The sequence below is a fragment of the Salmo salar genome, chromosome 26 (genome assembly GCF_965601325.2).
Source record: "Salmo salar chromosome 26, fSalSal1, whole genome shotgun sequence".
In the NCBI taxonomy this organism is placed as follows: Eukaryota; Metazoa; Chordata; class Actinopteri; order Salmoniformes; family Salmonidae; genus Salmo; species Salmo salar.
This window is the reverse complement of record NC_138316.1, coordinates 34,499,905-34,522,005: the sequence shown is the minus strand read 5'-3', so window position 1 is coordinate 34,522,005 and position 22,101 is coordinate 34,499,905. Positions and strand designations below refer to the sequence as shown.

The 22,101-nt window shown below is 42.1% G+C and overlaps 1 protein-coding gene across 1 annotated transcript; it reads left to right on the top strand.

The window, feature by feature from the left end:
• The first annotated feature begins 539 nt into the window (after window positions 1-539).
• On the top strand, window positions 540-21,369 carry LOC106587313 (butyrophilin subfamily 1 member A1). Its single transcript, XM_045708438.2, has 12 exons — window positions 540-625; window positions 7,593-7,671; window positions 7,854-8,216; window positions 8,302-8,586; window positions 8,924-9,052; window positions 12,083-12,115; window positions 12,245-12,277; window positions 14,019-14,042; window positions 14,335-14,355; window positions 14,817-14,843; window positions 15,117-15,143; window positions 19,546-21,369. Exons 2-12 carry the CDS (start codon window positions 7,608-7,610, stop codon window positions 20,079-20,081), a joined length of 1,542 nt encoding a protein of 513 aa, XP_045564394.2. The 5' UTR covers window positions 540-625; window positions 7,593-7,607; the 3' UTR covers window positions 20,082-21,369.
• Window positions 21,370-22,101: the final 732 nt, after the last annotated feature.

Here is a 22,101-nt window from a genome sequence, read left to right as displayed (position 1 = left end):
TCAGAAGGCCCTAGTTCTCCTGTAGTCCAGGTCAGCAGTCCACATAGTATGGGATTTACACTGTCATTATGGGACATTCAGTATGGATGTGGTACGGAGCATGAGTTACTCAGTGAAAGTCTGCATGCTGTATGTGTGCTGAGGGCTCCCGAGTGTCGCAGCGGTCTAAGGCACTGCATCTCAGTGCAAGAGGCATCAGTACAGTCCCTGGTTCGAATCCAGGCTGTATCACATCTGGCTGTAATTGGGAGTCCCATAAGGCGGAGCAACATTGGCCCAGCATCGTCCAGGTTTGGCCGGGGTAGGCGGTTATTGTAAATAAGAATTTGTTCTTAACTTACTTGCCTGGTTAAATAAAGGTAAAAAAAATCATACTACTGTACGTAAAAGAAAACTAAATGAGCATGACATTCTGGCATTTTAAAGCATACTCAATGTTGAGAAGTTTCACATACGGGTAGTCCTACCACAAAATGTTCTATTCTCACTTAACCATGCTGCCTACTAACATAGCATGGTGGTTCATCATAGCCCTGCCTTGCAGTAGGTGGATGACTTCCTTCCTGTTTCCTGACGATATTGAAACCATCAAACCTTTCTCGTGGTGATCTGCGAGCATCTAATTGTAAGTATTATGATATGTAATGTATGTCTTATGATTATGGGGTTATAGAGATAAATGTTTCAAATGTTGCTCTGGGGTGCCACAGCACATGTAATACTTTATATGTAGTACATTATATGTATTGTGATCATGTTTTACATACTTAACACAATATGTTTCCTGTTCCTTTTACTTGTCTGTCTCCGCAGTCAGTTTGTGTCCCAAATGGCACCCTATTCCCTATACAGTTTACTACACAGATCCCTATGGGCCCTTATCAAAAGTAGTAGAACATATAGGCTAGGGAATAAGGTGCCATTAGGGACGTAGCCTCAGATCACTACCATGGTCAACACATACACATACTCTAAACTGCACTGCTCTGAGACTGGTATGGTGGAACTCTGAGGGTTTATCTCAAACTATACTCTACTACACCTCATAATATAGTGCACTGCATTGACCAGGTCACATAGCACCATGATGTAGAGCACTGTTCTCCACCAGGAAGTTGCAACTGTTGAGGTCTTTCATATAAGCTCCTGAGACCCAGCAATCCATTTTGGTTCTCTCTAGTAGACATCAGTTATTGGTCAGTATCTCTGAGGCCATACAAACCGCTGTATTAAGTGTGGAGGTGTGACTGTGACAACTTCATCTTCCTGGTTCTTAAAAAAATGAAAAGTGTTTTGAAAAGTGTCTGTAGTTATTATCATTTTTTTGTGAGTTTGATATTCAAATTGTTTCTAGTAAGTGAATATCTCAGGAATGTTTAAGTGAGTTGTCAGGAATGTGTAATATTTTCACATTAAATAAGAGCTAAATAAGAGCTTATCAAGAAATGTCCTCTGTAGTGTACATCCTGATGCTGCAATTATGTTTACACCTACTGTACCTGTAATGTTATTTGTTTCATATTTCTGTCCTAATGACCACTACAAAGGACAATTTTTCACTTACAATAAAACATACAGTAAAAACATTTGTTCAAGCACTTATGTTATGTAATTTTTTTTTTATTACAAAACATTTTCTTTCCGGGTCTCAGCAGGATATGCATACAAATATAGTTAGTCATTTTCTATATATGTAAATACCAGTAACCACCACTTGATAATAGTCAGAACTACATTATTAAAACAATACTGACCTCTAGTGTCTACTTGAAGTCAGTGTGATATCAAATCAAATCAAATCAATTTTATTTATATAGCCCTTCTTACATCAGCTGATATCTCAAAGTGCTGTACAGAAACCCAGCCTAAAACCCCAAACAGCAAGCAATGCAGGTGTAGAAGCATGGTGGCTAGGAAAAACTCCCTAGAAAGGCCAAAACCTAGGAAGAAACCTAGAGAGGAACCAGGCTATGAGGGGTGGCCAGTCCTCTTCTGGCTGTGCCGGGTGGAGATTATAACAGAACATGGCCAAGATGTTCAAATGTTCATAAATGACCAGCATGGTCAAATAATAATAATCATAGTAGTTGATAGATCAGGGTAGTTCAGGAGTTTCACTTTCACTTTTGGAGACAAAAGCAAAGATTATGATAACTAACCCAAGATAGAAAAGCAGCATTGTTTACATTGGGAGCCAATATCCAAGATGGTGTAGCAGTCAGACGTCTTTGTCTTTGTCCTGTCGTGTCCCTTGTATATACCCTTTTACATCTTTTTCTTCGCATATCTTTTTAAAATATTTTCCTAAACCTCAACTTCTAAATACTCTCCTGCAACCCGCCTCACCCAATGTGGCGTGGATCTGTTTTTTCTAAAGTATTTCTATTTACTTTGGATCTGGAATCCCTCAACTGAAGCTAGCCAGCTAACTACCTACCAGCTCTCAGTCAGCAAACCATTGCTAGCGGTCATCAGCTAATCGGAAAGCTCTCGCCAGTTCGAACAACGTGACTCAAACCAGAGCATAACGGACCTATTATTATAATATTTTTTTCCCCCCATATCCCCGGATACCTACCGCAAACTCTGAACATTTTCATCTGGATCTTCGCAACTAGCTAACCGCAATCCCGGGTGACTACTCCTGGCTAGCGTTTCCAGCCCAGAACAAGCACCAATTAGCCTGAAGCTAGCCCGGCCAGGGCTCCTGTGCTACCACCGAAGCCCACTCCTGGGCTACAATATGCGGACCCCTTCTACTGCCGGTACGGGGCACGGAACCCCGCCGATCCTCTACGACTGGAATACCGGCATAATCTGCCCGAGGATTCCAACAGGCCCCTCAGGCGCGACGTCCACTGAAGGCCCATTCTGCTAACCGCTGCCTACTAGCTACCTAGAGCTACTTGGAACCCTACTAATTCCACGACTGGTCTATCGACGTCACTGCACGTAGAGGCAAAATCAGACTTACCCCCATTGCGACGTCCCCCAAAGGCTAACTTGCTAGCACTGGTCTGTTAACTGCTAGCTTGCTTGCCCCAGTCTGCTAACTGCTAGCTTGCCTGCCCCGGTCTGCTAACTGCTAGCCCCGGTCTGCCAACTGCTTGCTTGCTAACCCGGTCTGCTAACTGCTAGCTTGCCTGCCCCGGTCTGCTAACTGCTAGCTTGTTTAGCCCCGGCCTACTAACTGTTAGCTTGTTAGCATCGGCCTGCTAACTGTCTGAATCGCTGTGTCCCCAGTCAGCCCAACCACTCACTGGACCCATATGTTCCTTGGCTACGCATGCCTCTCTCTAATATCAATATGCCTCGTCCATTACTGTCCTGGTTAGTGATTACTGTCTTATTTCAATGTAGAGCCTCTAGCCCTGCTCAATATGCCTTAACCAACCATGTTGTTCCATCTTCTACATATGCGAGCTCATCACCTGGCTTAAACGTCTCTAGAAACTATATCTCTCTCATCATTACTCAATGCCTAGGTTTACCTCCAATGTACTCACATCCTACCTTACCGTTGTCTGTACGCTATGCCTTGAATCTATGCTATTGTGCCCAGAAACCTGCTGCTTTTACTCTCTGTTCCGAACGTGCTAGACGGCCAGTTCGTATAGCCTTATCCTACTTCTCCTCTTTTCCTCTGGTGATGTGGAGGTTAATCCAGGTCCTGCAGTGCCTAGCTCCACTCCCACTCCCCAGGTGCTCTCATTTGTTGACTTCTGTAACTGTAAAAGCCTTGGTTTCATGCATGTTAACATTAGAAGCCTACTCCCTAAGTTTGATTTACTCACTGCTTTAGCACACTCTGCCAACCCAGATGTCTTAGCCGTGTCTGAATCCTGTCTTAGGAAAACCACCAAAAACCCTGAAATCTCCATCGCTAACTATAACATTTTCCGCCAAGATAGAACTGCCAAAGGAGGCGGTGTTGCAATCTACTGCAAAGATAGCCTGCAGAGTTCTGTATTACTATCCAAGTCTGTACCAAAACAATTCAAGCTTCTACTTAAAAAAATTCACCTTTCCAGAAACAAGTCTCTCACTGTTGCTGCTTGATATAGACCTCCCTCTGCCCCCAGCTGTGCCCTCGATACCATATGTGAATTGATTGCCCCCCCATCTATCTTCTGAGCTCGTGCTACTAGGTGACCTAAACTGGGACATGCTTAACACCCCGGCCATCCTACAATCTAAGCTTGATGCCCTGAATCTCACACAAATTTTCAATGAACCTACCAGGTACAACCCCAAATCTGTAAACACGGGCACCCTCATAGATGTCATCCTAACTAACTCGCCCTCCAAATACACCTCTGCTGACATTGACCTCATCCCATCAGTAGATGATGCCTGGCTATTCCTCACCATCTTAAATAAGCATGCCCCACTCAAAAAATGTAGAACTAGGAATAGATATAGTCCTTGGTTCACTCCAGACCTGTCTGCCCTTGACCAGCACAAAAACATCCTGTGGCATTCTGCATTAGCATCGAATAGCCCCCGTGATATGCAACTTTTCAGGGAAGTTAGGAACAAAAATACACAGGCGTTAGAAAAGCTAAGGCTAGCTTTTTCAAACAGAAATTTGCATCCTGTAGTACTAACTCAAAAAAGTTCTGGGACACTGTAAAGTCCATGGAGAATAAGAGCACCTCCTCCCAGCTGCCCACTGCTCTGAGGCTAGGAAACACTGTTACCACCGATAAATCCACTATAATTGAGAATTTCAATAAGCATTTCTCTACGGCTGGCCATGCTTTCCACCTGGCTACCCCTACCCCGGTCAACTGCCCGGCACCCTCCACAGCAACCCGCCAATGCCCTCACCATTTCTCCTTCACCCAAATCCAGATAGCTGATGTTCTGAAAGAGCTGCAAAATCTGGACCCATACAAATCAGCCGGGCTAGACAATCTCGACCCTCTCTGTTTCTAAAATTATCTGCCGAAATTGATGCAACCCCTATTACTAGCCTGTTCAAGCTCTCTTTCGTATTGTCTGAGATTCCCAAAGATTGGAAAGCTGCCGCGGTCATCCCCCTCTTCAAAGGGGGTGACACTCTAGACCCAAACTGCTACAGACCTATATCTATCCTACCCTGTCTTTCTAAGGTCTTCGAAAGCCAAGTTAACAAACAGATCACCGACCATTTCGAATCCCACCGTACCTTCTCCGCTATGCAATCTGGTTTCAGAGCTGGTCATGGGTGCACCTCAGCCACGCTCAAGGTCCTAAATGACATCATAACCACCATCGATAAGAGACATTACTGAGCAGCCAAATTCATCGACCTGGCCAAGGCTTTCGACTCTGTCAATCACCACATTTTTATTATCAGACTCGACAGCCTTGGTTTCTCAAATGATTGCCTCGCCTGGTTTACCAACTACTTCTCTGATAGAGTTCAGTGTGTCAAATCGGAGGGCCTGTTGTCCGGACCTCTGGCAGTCTCTATGGGTGTGCCACAGGGTTCAATTCTCGGGCCGACTCTTTTCTCTGTATACATCAATGATGTTGCTTTTGCTGCTGGTGATTCTCTGATCCACCTCTACACAGACGACCCCATTCTGTATACTTCTGGCCACTTTTTGGACACTGTGTTAACTAACCTCCAGACGAGCTTCAATACCATACAACTCTCCTTCCGTGGCCTCCAACTGCTCTTAAACGCAAGTAAAACTAAATGCATGCTATTCAATCGATCACTGTCCGCACCTGCTCGCCTGTCCAGCATCACTACTCTGGACGGCTTTGACTTAGAATACGTGGACAACTACAAATACCTGGGTAAACTCTCAATCCAGACTCACATTAAGCATCTTCAATCCAAAATTAAATCTAGAATCGGCTTCCTATATGGCAAACAAAGCATCCTTCACTCATGCTGCCAAACATACCCTCGTAAAACTGACCATCCTACCGATCCTCGACTTCGGTGATGTCATCTATAAAATAGCCTCCAACACTCTACTCAACAAACTGGATGCAGTCTATCACAGTGCCATCCGTTTTGTCACCAAAGCCCCATACACTACCCACCATTGCGACCTGTACGCTCTCATTGGTTGGCCCTCGCTTCATACTCGTCGCCAAACCCACTGGCTACAGGTTATCTACAAGTCTCTGCTAGGTAAAGCCCCGCCTTATCTCAGCTCACTGGTCACCATAGCAGCACCCACTCATAGCACGCGATCCAGCAGGTATACCTTACTGGTCACCCCCAAAGCCAATTCCTCCTTTGGTCGTCTTTCCTTCCAGTTCTCTGATGCCAATGACCGGAACGAACTTAAAAAATCTCTGAAGCTGGAGACTCATATCTCCCTCACTGGCTTTAAGCACCAGCTGTCAGAGCAGCTCACAGATCACTGCACCTGTACATAGCCCATCTGTAAATAACCCATCTATCTACCTACCTCATCCCCATACTGTATTTATTTATTTATCTTGCTCCTTTGCACACCAGTATCTCTACTTGCACATTCATCTTCTGCACATCTACCATTCCAGTGTTTAATTGCTATATTGTAATTACTTCGCCACCATGGCCTATTTATTGCCTTAACTTACCTCATTTGCACTCACTGTATATAGACTTTTTGTTTTCTTTTGTTTTACTGTATTATTGACTGTATGTTTTGTTTATTCCATGTGTAACTCTTGTGTTGTTGTTTGTGTCGAATTGCTATGCTTTATCTTGGCCAGGTCGCAGTTGCAAATGAGAACTTGTTCTCAACTAGCCTACCTGGTTAAATAAAGGTGAAATAAAATAAAAAAATAAAAAATAAAGCACAGTGGGCATAACAGGCAAGTTGGTGGGTAGAGCCAAGCACAAGCTAGCGAGATCCTATTTGCTAATTTTAGGACGTACTTGCCTTCATTTTGACTTCCTCTCATCACCATATTTGGTGGTTAGTGGAAGTCCGCACCAGATGCTTCAGATTTTTACCCAATAGGACCTATTTGAGTTTCCCCTTTCATCTGAGACTAAAGTTTACACCCCCTTCGTGCCTTGCAGTGGAACCATGTTATTGTCACGCCCTGACCTGAGAGAGAGGGTTTGTTTCTCTATGTGGTTAGGTCAGGGTGTGGGGTGGGCATTCTATGTTTTGTATGTCTTTGTGTTGGGCCGAGTATGGTTCCTAATCAGAGGCAGCTGTCTATCGTTGTCTCTGATTAGGAACCATACTTAGGCAGCCTTTTTTCCACCTGTGTTTGTGGGATCTTGTTTTTGTATTGCTGTTAGTTGCCTGCAAAACTTTTCGTTCATTGTGTTGTTTATTGTTTTTTGCTGGTTCACTGTTAAATAAAATATGATGAACCCAACACACGCTGCGCCTTGGTCTACCTTTAACGATGGACGTTACTGTTATTTTATTCCTCATTCTTCCTGCCTTTCCCCAAAGTCAATCTTGAAACTAGGTCCTTCTCAATTGTGTTCTGCGTGCAAAGTGAAACTTAAGAATCCAACCTGAACTCTCAAATGTTACTCACTCACCCAAGCCCAGTCTGTGCCACAATATGACATACTTTAAACTGTATTGTGATAAAGTTTGACATACTTAAGAGAGTCTGTCTGTCTTTGATCTCAGGGTAAAGAGGTCATCATGATGACTGGAACAGGTTGTTGGTGTGGGACTCTGCTGCTTCTCCTGCACATAGCAGACTCTGGTACAGTACCCTCACATTATGTCTTTATGTGTGTGTGTGTTAGTGTACATAATCCTGACCATCACTTGTATATTATGATCTACATGATAGTTGTTGTGGCACATGAGTACCTGAGTATGACTTGCACCAACATGTGTGTTTAGTGAGGCTTGTACAATCTGAATGGTTGATTCTCTCTCCAGAGAGGTTTGAGGTGCTTGGTTCGACTCGTGCCATTGTTGCTGTGGCTGGTGATGACATCATTCTGCCCTGTTATATCAAACCCAACATCAGCGCTGAGGACATGAGAGTTGACTGGTTCAGAATCAACCTCCCAGACCCTCAGTCAAACATTCGAGTCCATCTCTACCAAGATGGCATAGACAAATACCATGATCAGGTCCTCTCCTACAGGGGAAGGACATCATTGTTTAAAGAGGAACTGAAGAAGGGCAACACCTCTTTGAAACTGACCAGGGTACAAGGCACTGATGATGGACGTTATAAATGTCTTGTTGAGTCTAAGACACATTATGATGATGCCACCATTCAAGTCTACGTCAGAGGTACATTTCTTAAATACAACAACCCATATGATGTTCCTCCCAATCTCAGCAGTACTTCATCTCCAGTCTCCCTTTGTGTCTGTAGCTATAGGATCCAAGCCAGAGGTTTCCATTGAGGGACAGAAAGAAGGAGGAATGGCTCTGCTGTGTGTATCTAAAGGCTGGTTCCCTGAGCCTGAGTTGGAGTGGCTGGACAGTGAAGGGGTCACTCTGTCTGCTGGACCTTCAGAGACAGACAGGGACTATGAGGGATTCTACATAGTCAAACTAAAGATCCCCGTTAACGAGACTGACAACCTCTTTACCTGCAGACTGAGACAGAGGCAGCAACATGAGGTGATTAAGATGGAGACAGAGTTTCACTTCCCTAGTGAGTAACACAACATCATATTATTGTTTAGAACTCTAAAGTATTCTAATGTCAAGATGAAACCATGTTGGTTTTGAAGATCCAGCTATATGCCTCCTCCTCAAATGAATGGAAAATATCAGCATAACATTAAACCAGGAAATTATATGGTGCTCATCTTTTCCATTCATTTGGCATTGAGGCATATTGCGCGATCTACACAACTGATGTCATGGGATATGGTTTCATTTTGTCTACATTTGAGGTCTGTAAACTTCTGACAAAGCTTTCTTGGAGTGAAATGTCTTATTATTATTAGGTAGCATGTCTCTGATCTCAGTTGATTTGTGTCTTGCAGGCGAGCCGATCCTTGTTCACACAGACACACGGACAGTGGCCCTTGCAGTGATTGGCTCTCTGGGCTTTTTCCTTATGGTCATATTAGCTTTCAGCATTTGGCGCTGGAATGCTTTGTGCAATGACTATGGTAATAAAAGACAAATTAAAGGGTTCATTTGACTTAATATAAATGTTCTACAGTAAATGTTTTAAAGTGCAGTTTACAGAGTGGCATACACAAGGAGTTAGGCACTAGAACTCAAAGCTGGCTAGTTCTAATCACTGAGCCGACAAGGTGAAAAAAATAATTACAAAAATTCAGTTGATCTACCCTTGAGCAAGGCACTTAACCCTACCTGCTCCAGGGTGGCCATCAATAATGGCTGATCCCTGGCAGTGACCACACTCTCTGAGTATATCTCAAGGGGAGTTGGAATATGCAAAAAACACATTTCCACTTCACACCTCACACTCATAGAAGTTAACCACTTGTATATACAGTGAAACAGGACAAATATAAGCACCCCCTGTTTGACCTTTAGAAGTAAAATGCAGACATTGGTCAGATACTGTACAGGTGGATTTAAGGTTTTGTATAAAACAATTAAGTTCTCTGTATAGGGCAAACAATTTCTATTTAAAACAACTTTCTCCACAAAAATACTCGATTATTTAATATAAGGTTTTCTTTAAAAATCACAGTGTAACGCTCGTCGTACGTAATGGACCAGGGTTGTGGGTTCGATTCCCACGGGGGGCCAGTACAAAAAAATGCATGAAATTAAAAGTATGTGTCACAATGGGTGGCTTGTGGATTTCGAAGAGTCAGGCGCAGGAGACAGAAAGATTCTGTTAATGAATTTAATAGAATATCCACACGGAAAATATGCAAGGTATGGAGTGCAAGGTGTGCAAAAATAAACGCACCACCCTTAAAAGAACGTAACCAGGGACACAGCCCAAAAGGAATAGCGTAACTCCAAACATACAGAACCACATGAAAACACACCCTGACCAACGAACAATCCCGCACAAACAACAAACCTAACTAACTAGCCTAAATACCCCTCCCCACTAACAACTAACACAAAACAGGTGCGCAACTAACCTAGGCCTAACTAACAGAACGTGAAACATAAATCGATGGCATCTAGTAGGCCGGCGACGACGACTGCCGAGCGCCGCCCGGGCGAGGAGGGGCGCCACCTTCCGTAGGTGTCGTGACAGTACCCCCCCTGACGCGCGGCTCCCACAGCGCGCCGACGCCGGTCTCGAGGACGACCCAAAGGACGAGGCGCAGGGCGATCCGGATGGAGGCGGTGGAAGTCCTGGATGAGCGTAGGGTCCAATATGTCCTCCACCGGTACCCAGCATCTCTCCTCCGGGCCATACCCCTCCCAGTCCACGAGGTACTGCAGACCCCTCACCCGGCGCCTGGAGTCCAAGATGGACCGGACTGTATACGCCGGGGGCCCCTCGATGTCCAGGGGGGGCGGAGGGACCTCCAGTACCTAATCTTCCTGCAGCGGACCAGCTACCACCGGCCTGAGGAGAGACACATGAAACGAGGGGTTAATACGATAATAAGAAGGAAGTTGTAACCTGTAACACACCTCATTTATTCTCCTCAGGACTTTAAATGGCCCTACATGGACCCAGGTTCCGGCAGGGCAGGCGGAGGGGCAGGTTCCGGGTTGAGAGCCAGACTCTCTCCCCTGGAGCAAACACTGGAGCCTCACTGCGGCGACAGTCCGCGCTCTTTTTTTGTTGACCGCTGGCCCGTTACAGTGACTCCTTAACGGCGTTCCAGGTCTCCCTTGAGCGCTGGACCCAGTCTCCCACCGCAGGGGCTTCCGTCTGGCTCTGATGCCAGGGCCCCAGTACCGGCTGATAACCCAACACACATTGGAAAGGTGACAGATTGGTAGAGGAGTGGCGAAGAGAGTTCTGAGCTAACTCGGCCCACCGCAGAAACCTGCCCACATCCTGGTTTATCCTTTCCCCCTGCCCATTACTTTCGGGGTGAAAACCTGAGGTCAAACTGACCGAGATCCCCAGTCGCTCCATAAATGCACGCCACACCCGGGATGTGAACTGGGGACCCCGATCCGAAACGATGTCCTCAGGCACCCCGTAGTGCCGGAAAACGTGGGTGAATAGTGCTTCCGCGGTCTGCAGGGCCGTAGGAAGACCGGGTAAAGGAAGCAGACGGCAGGACTTAGAGAACCGGTCCATGGAAAATATGCAAGGTATAGAGTACAAGGTGTGCAAAAAGAAACGCACCACCCTTAAAAGAACGTAACCAGAGACACAGCCCAAAAGGAATAGCGTAACTTCAAACATACAGAACCACATGAAAACACACCCTGACCAACGAACAATCCCGCACAAACAACAAACCTAACTAACTAGCCTAAATACCCCTCCCCACTAACAACTAACACAAAACAGGTGCGCAACTAACCTAGGCCTAACTAACAGAACGTGAAACATAAATCGATGGCAGCTAGTAGGCCGGTGACGATGACCGCCGAGCGGGCGAGGAGGGGCGCCACCTTCCGTAGGTGTCGTGACAGTATGAAATGTATGTATTCACTACTGTAAGTCGCTCTGGATAAGAGCGTCTGCTAAATTACTAAAATGTAAATGTGGACCAAGGCGCAGCGGGTTGAGTGCTCATCTTAACTTTATTTGAACACGTAACAAACCAAAAAAAAAAACGATCGAACAAACAGTGTTGCAGGCTAACACAGCAGTACAACAACAACTTCCCACAAAGGGACAGGTGAAACAGGGCTACCTAAGTATGAGTCTCAATCAGCAACAACGATGTACAGCTGTTCCTGATTGAGAGCCATACCAGGCCAACACAAAGAAATACACAACATAGAAAACCATAGAAATACAAAACAAGAACATTACCCAAAAACCCCGGAACACATAAATCAAACACCCCTCTTACATAAATACATATCCCATAAACCCCGAACCACATAAAACAAATACCCCCTGCCACGTCCTGACCAAACTACAATAACCAATAACCCCTTATACTGGTCAGGACGTGACACACAGTGCCTGGTTTACCTGAATCAGTGTAATTGGTTGTCAAAAAAGATCTTGAGTAGGTTCTTTTGTGGACCTTTCCTCTAATTGTTATCTATTTCCATGTCTATAGATGCATCCAGAGCTGAACACAGTCAAGAGCTAGGTAAGTAGTGTCTTACTGTCAAACATGCAGTTTTCTTCTCCATAAATGGAACTTTGTCAGAGAAAACAGTGAGGTTCTGTGTTCATTAACGATGTTCTCTGTTTTCTGTTTTTTATTTTATTTCTGCAGAGCAAGTTAAAGATGAACTCAGACTTGAGTTGGGTAAGTAGTGGCCAACAGTCCAATGCATGTGTCAAACTCATTCCATGGAGGACCGAGTGTCTGCGGGTTTTCACTCCTCCCTTGTACTTGATTGATTAATTAAGGTTACTGATTAGTTAGGAACTCCCCTCACCTGTGTCATGACGTTGGCCTGTGGGTAAGGTTTATGACCCCCCATAAATACCTTTCTCCCTTCCCCTCTCTCTCTGACCCTACTGAAGGACTTTTGAATAGCCTTTGTTAAATATAGAGAGTCTGGGAACATCAAACAAGTGGGGGGAAAGGAACCATATTTCGGTAATAGAACCAGTTGGAAATATACCAGGTACTTAATGAGTATGGATGTCAGTTCGGTTGTCATCTGAGACATTATGACTGATGACAGGACGACATAAACTGTACCTGGGAAAGTCTACACATTCTAGTTATCAGATTCATATGGAATTGTTGTGCAATTTAAATGTTTGATATTGAAACTGTTTGTTAGGAGATTAAATGTAATTTTAGCTTCCAAATGAAAGAATTGGGTTTTCATAAGGAAAGAGCCCTGACCAATCAGTGGCCCGCCCCTGTGAAGAGAGAGGGGTTATAAACGATGAAACACACCCTTCTCCCCTCGCCACTATATAAGTCAGTGACGAAATGTAACCAGTTTGTTCCGGGTATGTGAGGTCTGCAGCCTCTGCGTTAAAAGGACACACATGTCAAGTACAGAACTAAGCCAACCTCAGCGTGAGCTTTGGTTGCGAATGGTATGAACTTTGAACCCTTATTCACTACAGAAGTGATACTTCCTAGCCGTTGAGTTAGCAGCGGCCACTGTAGATGTGGGCTAGGAAAGGACGGACGACGTATCCAGACTAACACACTACGAAGATACTACAACGTATCCATTTTACCACCAGTGACATTCTTCCGAGGACAGGAAGATCTCTGTTGGCCAACACGGCCAGCATCTACGACCAACCTACCGAAGCGCAGCTCAGAGTAAATATTTATTGCATTTTCCTTTTCCAAATGGGCGTTAATTTAGAATGCATACGATACTGTATTTAAAATGGGATAGCTGCTTTCTCTGTTCCTCAGTCTTCCCGCTCTTTCATTCAAGCCCAACCCCCTTTCTTTGTGTAAAAAGCCGCCATGCCGGTTTAGCCCACTAGGGCACATTCTCCTATCATTTCCTTGTAAACATATCCGTTTGTTATGCATTTCTGTGAATTACTTAGATTAGTAAATAAATGATTTTAAGACAATTGATGTATGGATGACTCATAGTGAAGACTGTGTTTGTGCAGATAACCAACAATTTACGACGTTTGGAATGAGATTGACGTGAGGTAAACTAACAAATCATTAATCAGAGGACTCATGGATCAGATATTATACTATCTGAAAGTTATATTAGGAAAATTATAACTTTGTAATCTGAATATTTTCCTTGGTGCCCCGACCTCCTAGTTAATTACAGTTACACGATTAATCAGTTTAATCACATAATAATAATTACAGAGTTATTTGATAAACATGTCTTCAGTTTAATGATGCCAAAGACACGACACCTGGTTGTCTAGGTCTTAATTGAAAGGAAAAATTAAAACCAGCAGATACCAGGCCCTCCATGGAATGAGTTTGACACTGCTGGTCCTATGCATTGTGTCATGTTTCCATTTTAATAATTGTCTTCTGTGAGATGTATTCATTAAGGATGTTCACTCTAACTGTTCTCTTTTCATGTCTACAGAGAAAAATCTCAACACTAAGCTGAGTAAGTTGTATCCAACAGCCCTATGCATCAATGTGTCCTTTTTATACTCCCAATTATATTGGGTTACCAAACAACAATTGGAGACAAACAATTCCCTTTACATGAATATGTTACAGAAATGGATAGCAGTGCAACAGCTTGTTTCATGGATTGAAAATCCTTACATATTTGACATTAATGCTTTTCATCATTGGTTTTACTGTCCCCATCCCCCTACCACACAAGGAGTTGAATTAATTATTCACCATTAAGAATGCTTTACTTTGACTTTAATTTATCTGTTTGTCTGCAGAGATGCTTGCTGATCAGCTGGGTAAGTAGGAGCTATACACGATGCATTACTAGACCCTTATGGTCAACATACAATACATACATGTCTATTCTAAGGAAGGGTTCTCCATCCCTGATCCTGTAGCTCTACCGTCCCATAGCTTTCAATCCAACCTTAGTTATAACTAACCTGATTCAAGTTATCAACCAGCAAATTATTAGAATCAGGTGCACTAGATTAGGGTTGGAGCGAAAACCTACAGGGTGGTCTCCAGGAACAGGGTTGGAGAGCCCATTTCCAAGGGCTTACAATTAGCATTGTGCAAATAGCACAAAGATGAGTCATAATTACGTGGTAAAATATCACTGTATTGGAATCATTTTTTACTCACTGCGATGGAAATGTTCACCAAAAGAATTATATTGTTTTATTAATTTATTTCAAAATGTTCTCACTTTAATTATCAAGAATTATAATTTGTTTTATGTTTAATTTACCCACAGATTTAGTAAACATGAAGGGCTGTCCAGGTAAATTAATGATACTGAATTGAATTTAAAATATATTTCATATCATATTTTTGTTGCTTAATGTATACTATATTATGGTAGAGGGATGTATTTTTACACCATGTCACTTTGGATATGTTTCTGGATCCGAACCTTATCAATAAAGTTTAGAGATTAAGAGAAGAAGATTTGTCAGTTTTCCAAGGGCACCATACAGTATACTCTACTGTAATATTATATTACCATAGTTTCTGGTATCCCCTAATTCTGACATACTCTCTGTTTATATTGTAGAACTTGAAACCATCAGAAAACATGCAGGTCAGTGTGTTTGTTGTCCTCTCTAGTCCATCCACCTAAAGTTTAGGGCTGGGTGGTATACCGTATTTTACGATATTCCGGTATTGATGCACGAAAAGTTTTTTTTTTTTAACTTTACTTTCTATAACGGTATTTGACTGTTTGGTTTGTTAAATGTGATACGCCGTGTGTTACGTCCATTTTTATTGTTTACTTCGCTACTTGAGTCATCTCTCGCTATGCCGCATTCCACACAGATCTAGCCCCGCCCCCTGTCACTCATGGATTTGTTGTTCCTATCACCAAGAGACAACTGCATTCAGTCTCCGCACCAATGTGGAATGTGCAACAATGTTGATGACAACGATGCTGTTTTCACTTTGCTTCTTAAAACTTCTTGGTGACAGGGGGCAGTATTCAGAAATTCAGATTAATACATGCCCAAATTAAACTGCCTGCTTCTCGGGCCCAGAAGGTAGGATATGCATATTATTAGTAGATTTGGATATAAAACACTCTGAAGTTTCTAAAACTGTTTGAATGATGTCTGTGAGTATAACAGAACTCATATGGCAGGCAAAAACCTGGGAAACAATCCAACCAGGAAGTGTCTTGTAGTTTTTCTATCTAATCCCTATAAAAACTACAGTGTCTGTGGGGTCATTTTGCACTTCCTAAGGCTTCCATTGGCTGTCAACAGTCTTTAGAAACTTGTTTCATGCGTCTACTGTTACTGGGCAGAGAATAGGAGCTCAGTCAATCAGTGGACTGCCTGGGACCAGTGAGTTGTTTACTGCGCAAGCACACTGGCGCGCCGCTCCTTCTTTTTCCTCTTTAATGAATACGCTATTGTCCGGTTGGAATATTTTCGAAGTTTTATGTTAAAAAGACCTTAAGGATTGATTGTAAACATCGTTTGACATGTTTCTAAGAGCGGTAATGGAACTATTTGACTTTTCATTTCTGGTTTTGCGCTCTTGCGTTATGCCTTTGGATTAGTGATCTGAACGCGCAAACAAAACGGAGGTATTTGGACAAAAATATGGAGTTTTTCGAACAAAAAGAACATTTCTTGTGGAACTGGGAGTCCTGGGAGTGCATTCCAACGAAGATCAGCAAAGGTAAGGGAAGTTTATAATACTAATTCTGAGTTTAGTTGACTCCAGAACTTGGCGGGTAACTGTATAGCTTGCTTTGATGGCTGATTTCTGTACTCAGAATATTGAAAAATGTGCTTTCGCCGTAAAGCTATTTTAAAATCTGACACAGCGGTTGCATCAAGGAGAAGTGTATCTATAATTCTTTCAATAACTGATGTAAATTTTATCAACGTTTATGAGTATTTTTGTAAAATGATGTGCTCATTCACCGGGTGTTTTGGTGGGAATACATTTTCTGAACATCACGCGCCAATGTAAAATGGGGTTTATGGATATAAATATGAACTTTATCGAACAAAACATACATGTATTTTGTAACATTGAGTCCTGGGAGAGTCATCTGGTGAAGATCAAAGGTTAGTAATTCCTTTTAGCTGTATTTCTGGTTTTTGTGACGCCTCTCCTTGCTTGGAAAATGGCTGTGTGGTTTTTCTTGTCTCAGTGCTGTCCTAACATAATCTAATTTTATGCTTTCGCCGTAAAGCCTTTTTGAAATCGGACACTGTGGTTAGATTAAGGAGAATCTTATCTTTAAAATGGTGTATAATACTTGTATGCTATTTCACTGGCTGTTGATAGTGTGTCCCGCGGGTGGGACGCTAGCGTCCCAGATGTCCCAGAGAGGTTATTAATACAAATCCACTATAAATCCACTAGCGTTCTATAATTACACTATAAGTTTGTGTTTCTTACATCTGCAAACAGCTAGTTTGTATTTTCTAAGCAAGTTGGGCCTAAATCTTGTTAGCCGCTAATGCTAATCGTTAGCTAGCTAATAAATGTACCGAGTCAGAGCAAACGTAACTAGCTACTGTATACAGACTGATAATCCCAGTAATGGTGTAGAACTACAGTACCAGTCAAAAGTTTGGACACACCTACTCATTCCAGGGGTTTTTCTTTATTTTTACTCATTTCTACATTGTAGAATAATAGTGAAGACGTCAAAACTATGAAAAACATATGGAATCATGTAGTAACTAAAAGAGTGTTAAACAAATCAAAATGTATTTTAAATTGGAGATTCTTCAAGTAGCCACCCTTTGCCTTGATGACAGCTTTGCACTCTCTTGGTATTCTGTCAACCAGATTCATGAGGTAGTCACCTGGAATGCATTTCAATTAACAGATGTCCCTTGTTAAAAGTACATTTGTGGAATTCCTTTCCTTAATGCATTTGAGCCAATCAGTTGTGTTGTGGCAAGGTAGGGGTGGTATACAGAAGATAGCCCTATTTGGTAAAAGACCAAGTCCATATTATGGCAAGAACAGCTCAAATAAGCAAAGAGAAATGACAGTCCATCATTACTTTAAGACATGCAGGCCAGTTAATCCGGAAAATGTCAAGAACTTTTAAAGTTTCTTTAAGTGCAGTCGCAAAAACCATCAATCGCTATGATGAAACTGGCTCTCATGAGGACCGCCACAGGAAAGGAAGACCCAGGGATACCTCTGCTGCAGAGGATAAGTACATTAGAGAAATTGCAGCCCAAATAAATGCTTCAGAGTTCAAGTAACAGACACATCTCAACATCAACTGTTCAGAGGAGACTCTGTGAATCTGGCCTTCATGTTTGAATGTGTCTGTGTCTTTGGGAGATGCATAGTAGGTGAACAGATGATCTCTGCATGTGTGGTTCCCACTGTGAAGCATGGAGGAGGAGGTATGATGGTGTGGGGGTGCTTTGCTGGTGACGCTGTCAGTGATTTATTTAGAATTCAAGGCCCACTTAACCAGCATAGCTACCACAGCATTCTGCAGCGATACTCCATCCCATCTGGTTTGCGTTTTGTGGGACTATCATTTGTTTTTCAACAGGACAATGACCCAAAACACACCTCCAGGCTATGTAAGGGCTATTTGACCAAGAAGGAGAGTGATGGAGTGCTGCATCAGATGACCTGGCCTCCACAATCATCTGACCTCAACCCAAATGAGATGGTTTGGGATGAGTAGGACCGCAGAGTGAAGGAAAAGCAGCCAACAAGTGTTCAGCATTTATGGGAACTCCTTCAAGACTGTTGGAAAAGCATTTCTCATGAAGCTGGTTGAGAGAGTGTGCAAAAAAAGCTGTCATCAAGCCAAAGTGTTGCTACTTTGAAGAATCTAAAATACATTTTAATTTTAAACAAATTTTTTTGGTTACTCCAGGATTCCATAATTGTCATTTCATAGTTTTGATGTCTTCACTATTATTCTACAATGTAGAAAATAGTAAAAAATAAAGAAAAACCCTTGAATGAGTAGGTGTGTCACAACCTTTGACTGGTAATATATATCTGCATGTTTTTTTGCGCAACAGTTTCTTCTAAATCAAAGAGGAATACTCAAAGCAAGAACATGAAGTAGCTAAGAAAAAACATGCAATGTATCCAAAGATTGTCCCCTAGGAAACATTTGTCAACACTTTGGTTCCTACCGTGTCACAATAACTCCTCCCTGGCATTTTCATTTGTTGTCATGTCAAACACTGTATTTAAAGTGGCCACTATTATATTCGAACTATTGAATTGGAATAATCATTCTATTTCCTTGATTCCAACAGTTCACCCAAGTATTTTGCTCTAAATCGCAAGTCAAATCACAATTGCAACATTCGGTTAAAAATAAAGCCTACATTGTTTTCCCATATCGTGCAGCCCTATGCGGCATTGTGGAAATGATCTCAAATGAGTGCAGGAAATACAGAAATTGATGAAAATGCAGAAAAATATTTAGGGTTGAATTGAACAGTATAAATCAATCAGAATAGAGAGACCCATTGCAATCACTTAGAATGTATGTTTTGCCACGCACTACTCATAAAGCAAATTCTGAACTTTTATTATTCAAAAGTATGAAATACTGTCATACTGTCAATTTATTTTAAGTACTGTGATATGATATTTTGACCATATGGCCCAGCCCTACTAGAGTTTCACATGAATATTAATATCTTCACATACTGGTATTACTTGAAATAACATGACCACACATTCACATCTACAGTATACTTATGCTGTTATCAATAACAACTTATAGGCTACATATGTCTACAGTAATGTACTGTGCAGTAAGTCCTTTAATAAAATGTCCTCCCACATATTGATGTTCTTATTTTTATAGACTATTTTTTACTTCACAGTGGATGTGACTCTAGACCCTGATACAGCACATCACTATTCATGTGTCCCAGAGTAATGTACTGAGCAGTTAAATGCAGTCCCCCATATTGTTATGTTTATTTTCTTTATTCTAATAAAGTGTGTGTTTCTCTCTACAGTGGATGTGACTCTAGATCCTGATACAGCACATCCTAAACTCATCCTGTCTGAAGACAGGAAACAAGTTAGATGTGGAGACATAAAACAGGATCTCCCTGACAACCCAGAGAGGTTTAATACTGTTCACTATGTCCTGGGAAAGGAGGGCTTCTACTCAGGGAGATTCTACTATGAGGTTCAGGTGAAGGGGAAGACTGGGTGGACTTTAGGAGTGGTCATAGAGTCCATAAACGGGAAGAAGAAGATTGACCTGAGACCTGAGAATGGATGCTGGACTGTGTGTCTGATGGATGGAAAGTACAAGGCTTTCACTGGCCCCTCTGTCTTCCTCTGCCTGAGAGAGAAGCCCCAGAAGGTGGGGGTGTTTGTGGATTATGAGGAGGGTCAGGTCTCTTTCTACAATGTAGAGGCCAGGTCTCATATCTTCTCTTTCACTGGCTGCACCTTCACTGAGAAACTCTATCCACTATTTTATTGTGGTGCTATTGATAACTCAGCCCCACTGGTCATCACTCCTATAGGTGTCACTGACTAACTGTTTTATATCAAACATTGAAATACTGGTAGTGTGTGTATGTGTGTGTGTGTGTGTGCGCGTGCAAGTGTGTGTGTTACTGTCATGACGTTGCCCTGTTGGGTGAGGTTTATGACCCACCCCCATAAATACCTGTCCTCCTTTTCTCTCCACTCTACAGAATGGACTCTTGGAAAGCCCTGTGTTACCACAGAGAAAGTATGGTAATATCAAAAGGCTCGGGAATGGAACAATAGTTCCCTTTCTCAACCAGTTGAAGGTGTCCGTTGGTACTTAAAGAATATGATGTCAGATCAGTTGTTGTCTGGGACATTATATCTGATGATAGGACGACATAAATTGTATCTTGGAAAGTCTACACATTCTAGTTATCAAATTCACATGGAATTGTTGTGGAATTTAAATGTTTAAATATTAAACGTAATTTTAACTTCTAAATTAGAGAATTGTTTTCATAAGTAAACTATGCTCACTCAGTGGCCACGCCCAAGTGAACAGACATTGGTTGAGAACTATGAAACACGCCCTTCTCTCCCCCAGTACAAAAGTCCGTTGACGGAAGTTAACCTTAGTTCCCGATGACGTGAGGACTGGTGTCCGTACGTTTAAAAGGGCTAATTTCAACTACAACATAGAAAAATTAACATTTAGTTCCAGAAATGTTAGGACTGCTGTCCTAATGTTTAAAAGGGCGAATTTCAACATGGAGGTGATGATCACCTCGCTGAAATGGTGAATTTCGACTAGACCAGCCAGAATACAGCATAAGCTGATAATGGCAATTTAGTATGAACATTGAACGATTATTTACTAAAGAAGTGATACATCCTAGACGTTGAGTTATCAGCTGCAGCTGTAAATGTATGTGGCCTAGGAAAGGACAGAAAATCTCCTAAGAAAGACAAGGTACTTTAACGTACCCGCTCTACAACACTACGACCAGAAATATTCTTCGAATGACAATGGTGATCTCTGCTGGGCAAACCAGTCTTCCATCTATTGAAGCGCAACTCAGAGTAAATATATATGTTGGATTTTCCTTTTCTGAATGGGCGGTTATTAGAATGCATAAGATTCTGTATTTACGGTAGCATAGCTTTTCAAGGTCCGATAGAGACCCAATCCCTTTGTCCCTCAGTCTTCCCGCTCTATCATTCAAACCCAACCCCCTTCTTTTGTGTAACGAGCCATCATATCGGGTTAGCCCACTAGGGGCTTTTCATGACATGATTAGTAATCGATGTATGATCTACCCTGTGTGTATATATATATATATATATATATATATATATATATATATATATGTGTATATGTATGTATGTGTATATATATATATATATATATATGTAATTCTGTGTGATTATTTCGGTATTTAGTAAATAAATAATTACACCAATTTGTGTATTGCTGATTCAACTTGTTAGCCAGGGTTTGTGCAGTACTTTATGACCATCAGAATGAGACTGAATAAGGTGACAATTAATTATTGACTGCTATTGAGATTGGATTCGGGAGATAACTGCTCTATATAAATTAATGCTTCCGTGGTGCCCCAGGTTATTAATGGTTTAATTGTTGCATGGCTTAATACAATCACGTAATCAATTAAACGTTAGGTAATCGATTTGATAAAATAGCATGTCATATAATTTAATCATAGTCAGAGACACAACATAATTGGTGCCCCCTGTGAGGAATCTAAAATAGAATGACACTTTTGATTCAGCCTATATGCATTACTCAAAGTAACAATGTTCTACTCCAAATGCTGCAGACCAAAGATGATCAGTTAACCTCTCTTGGATAGGGGGCAGTATTTTCACGGCCGGATGAAAAACTTACCCAAATTAAACGGCCTACTACTCGGGCCCAGGAACTAGAATATGCATATTATTAGTAGGTTTGGATAGAAAACACTCTGAAGTTTCTAAAACTGTTTGAATGATGTCTGTGAGTATAACAGAATTCATATAGCAGGCAAAAACATGAGAAAAATCCAACCAGGAAGTGGGAAATCTGG

Bases quoted from the DNA above. Each gene is read 5' to 3' on its own strand.
- LOC106587313 (XM_045708438.2), top strand. From the start codon at position 7,608: ATGATGACTGGAACAGGTTGTTGGTGTGGGACTCTGCTGCTTCTCCTG. The intron at 8,217-8,301 runs GTACATTTCTTA...TTGTGTCTGTAG, and splicing joins CATTCAAGTCTACGTCAGAG to CTATAGGATCCAAGCCAGAG. The intron at 14,043-14,334 runs GTAAGTTGTATC...GTTTGTCTGCAG, and splicing joins AAATCTCAACACTAAGCTGA to AGATGCTTGCTGATCAGCTG.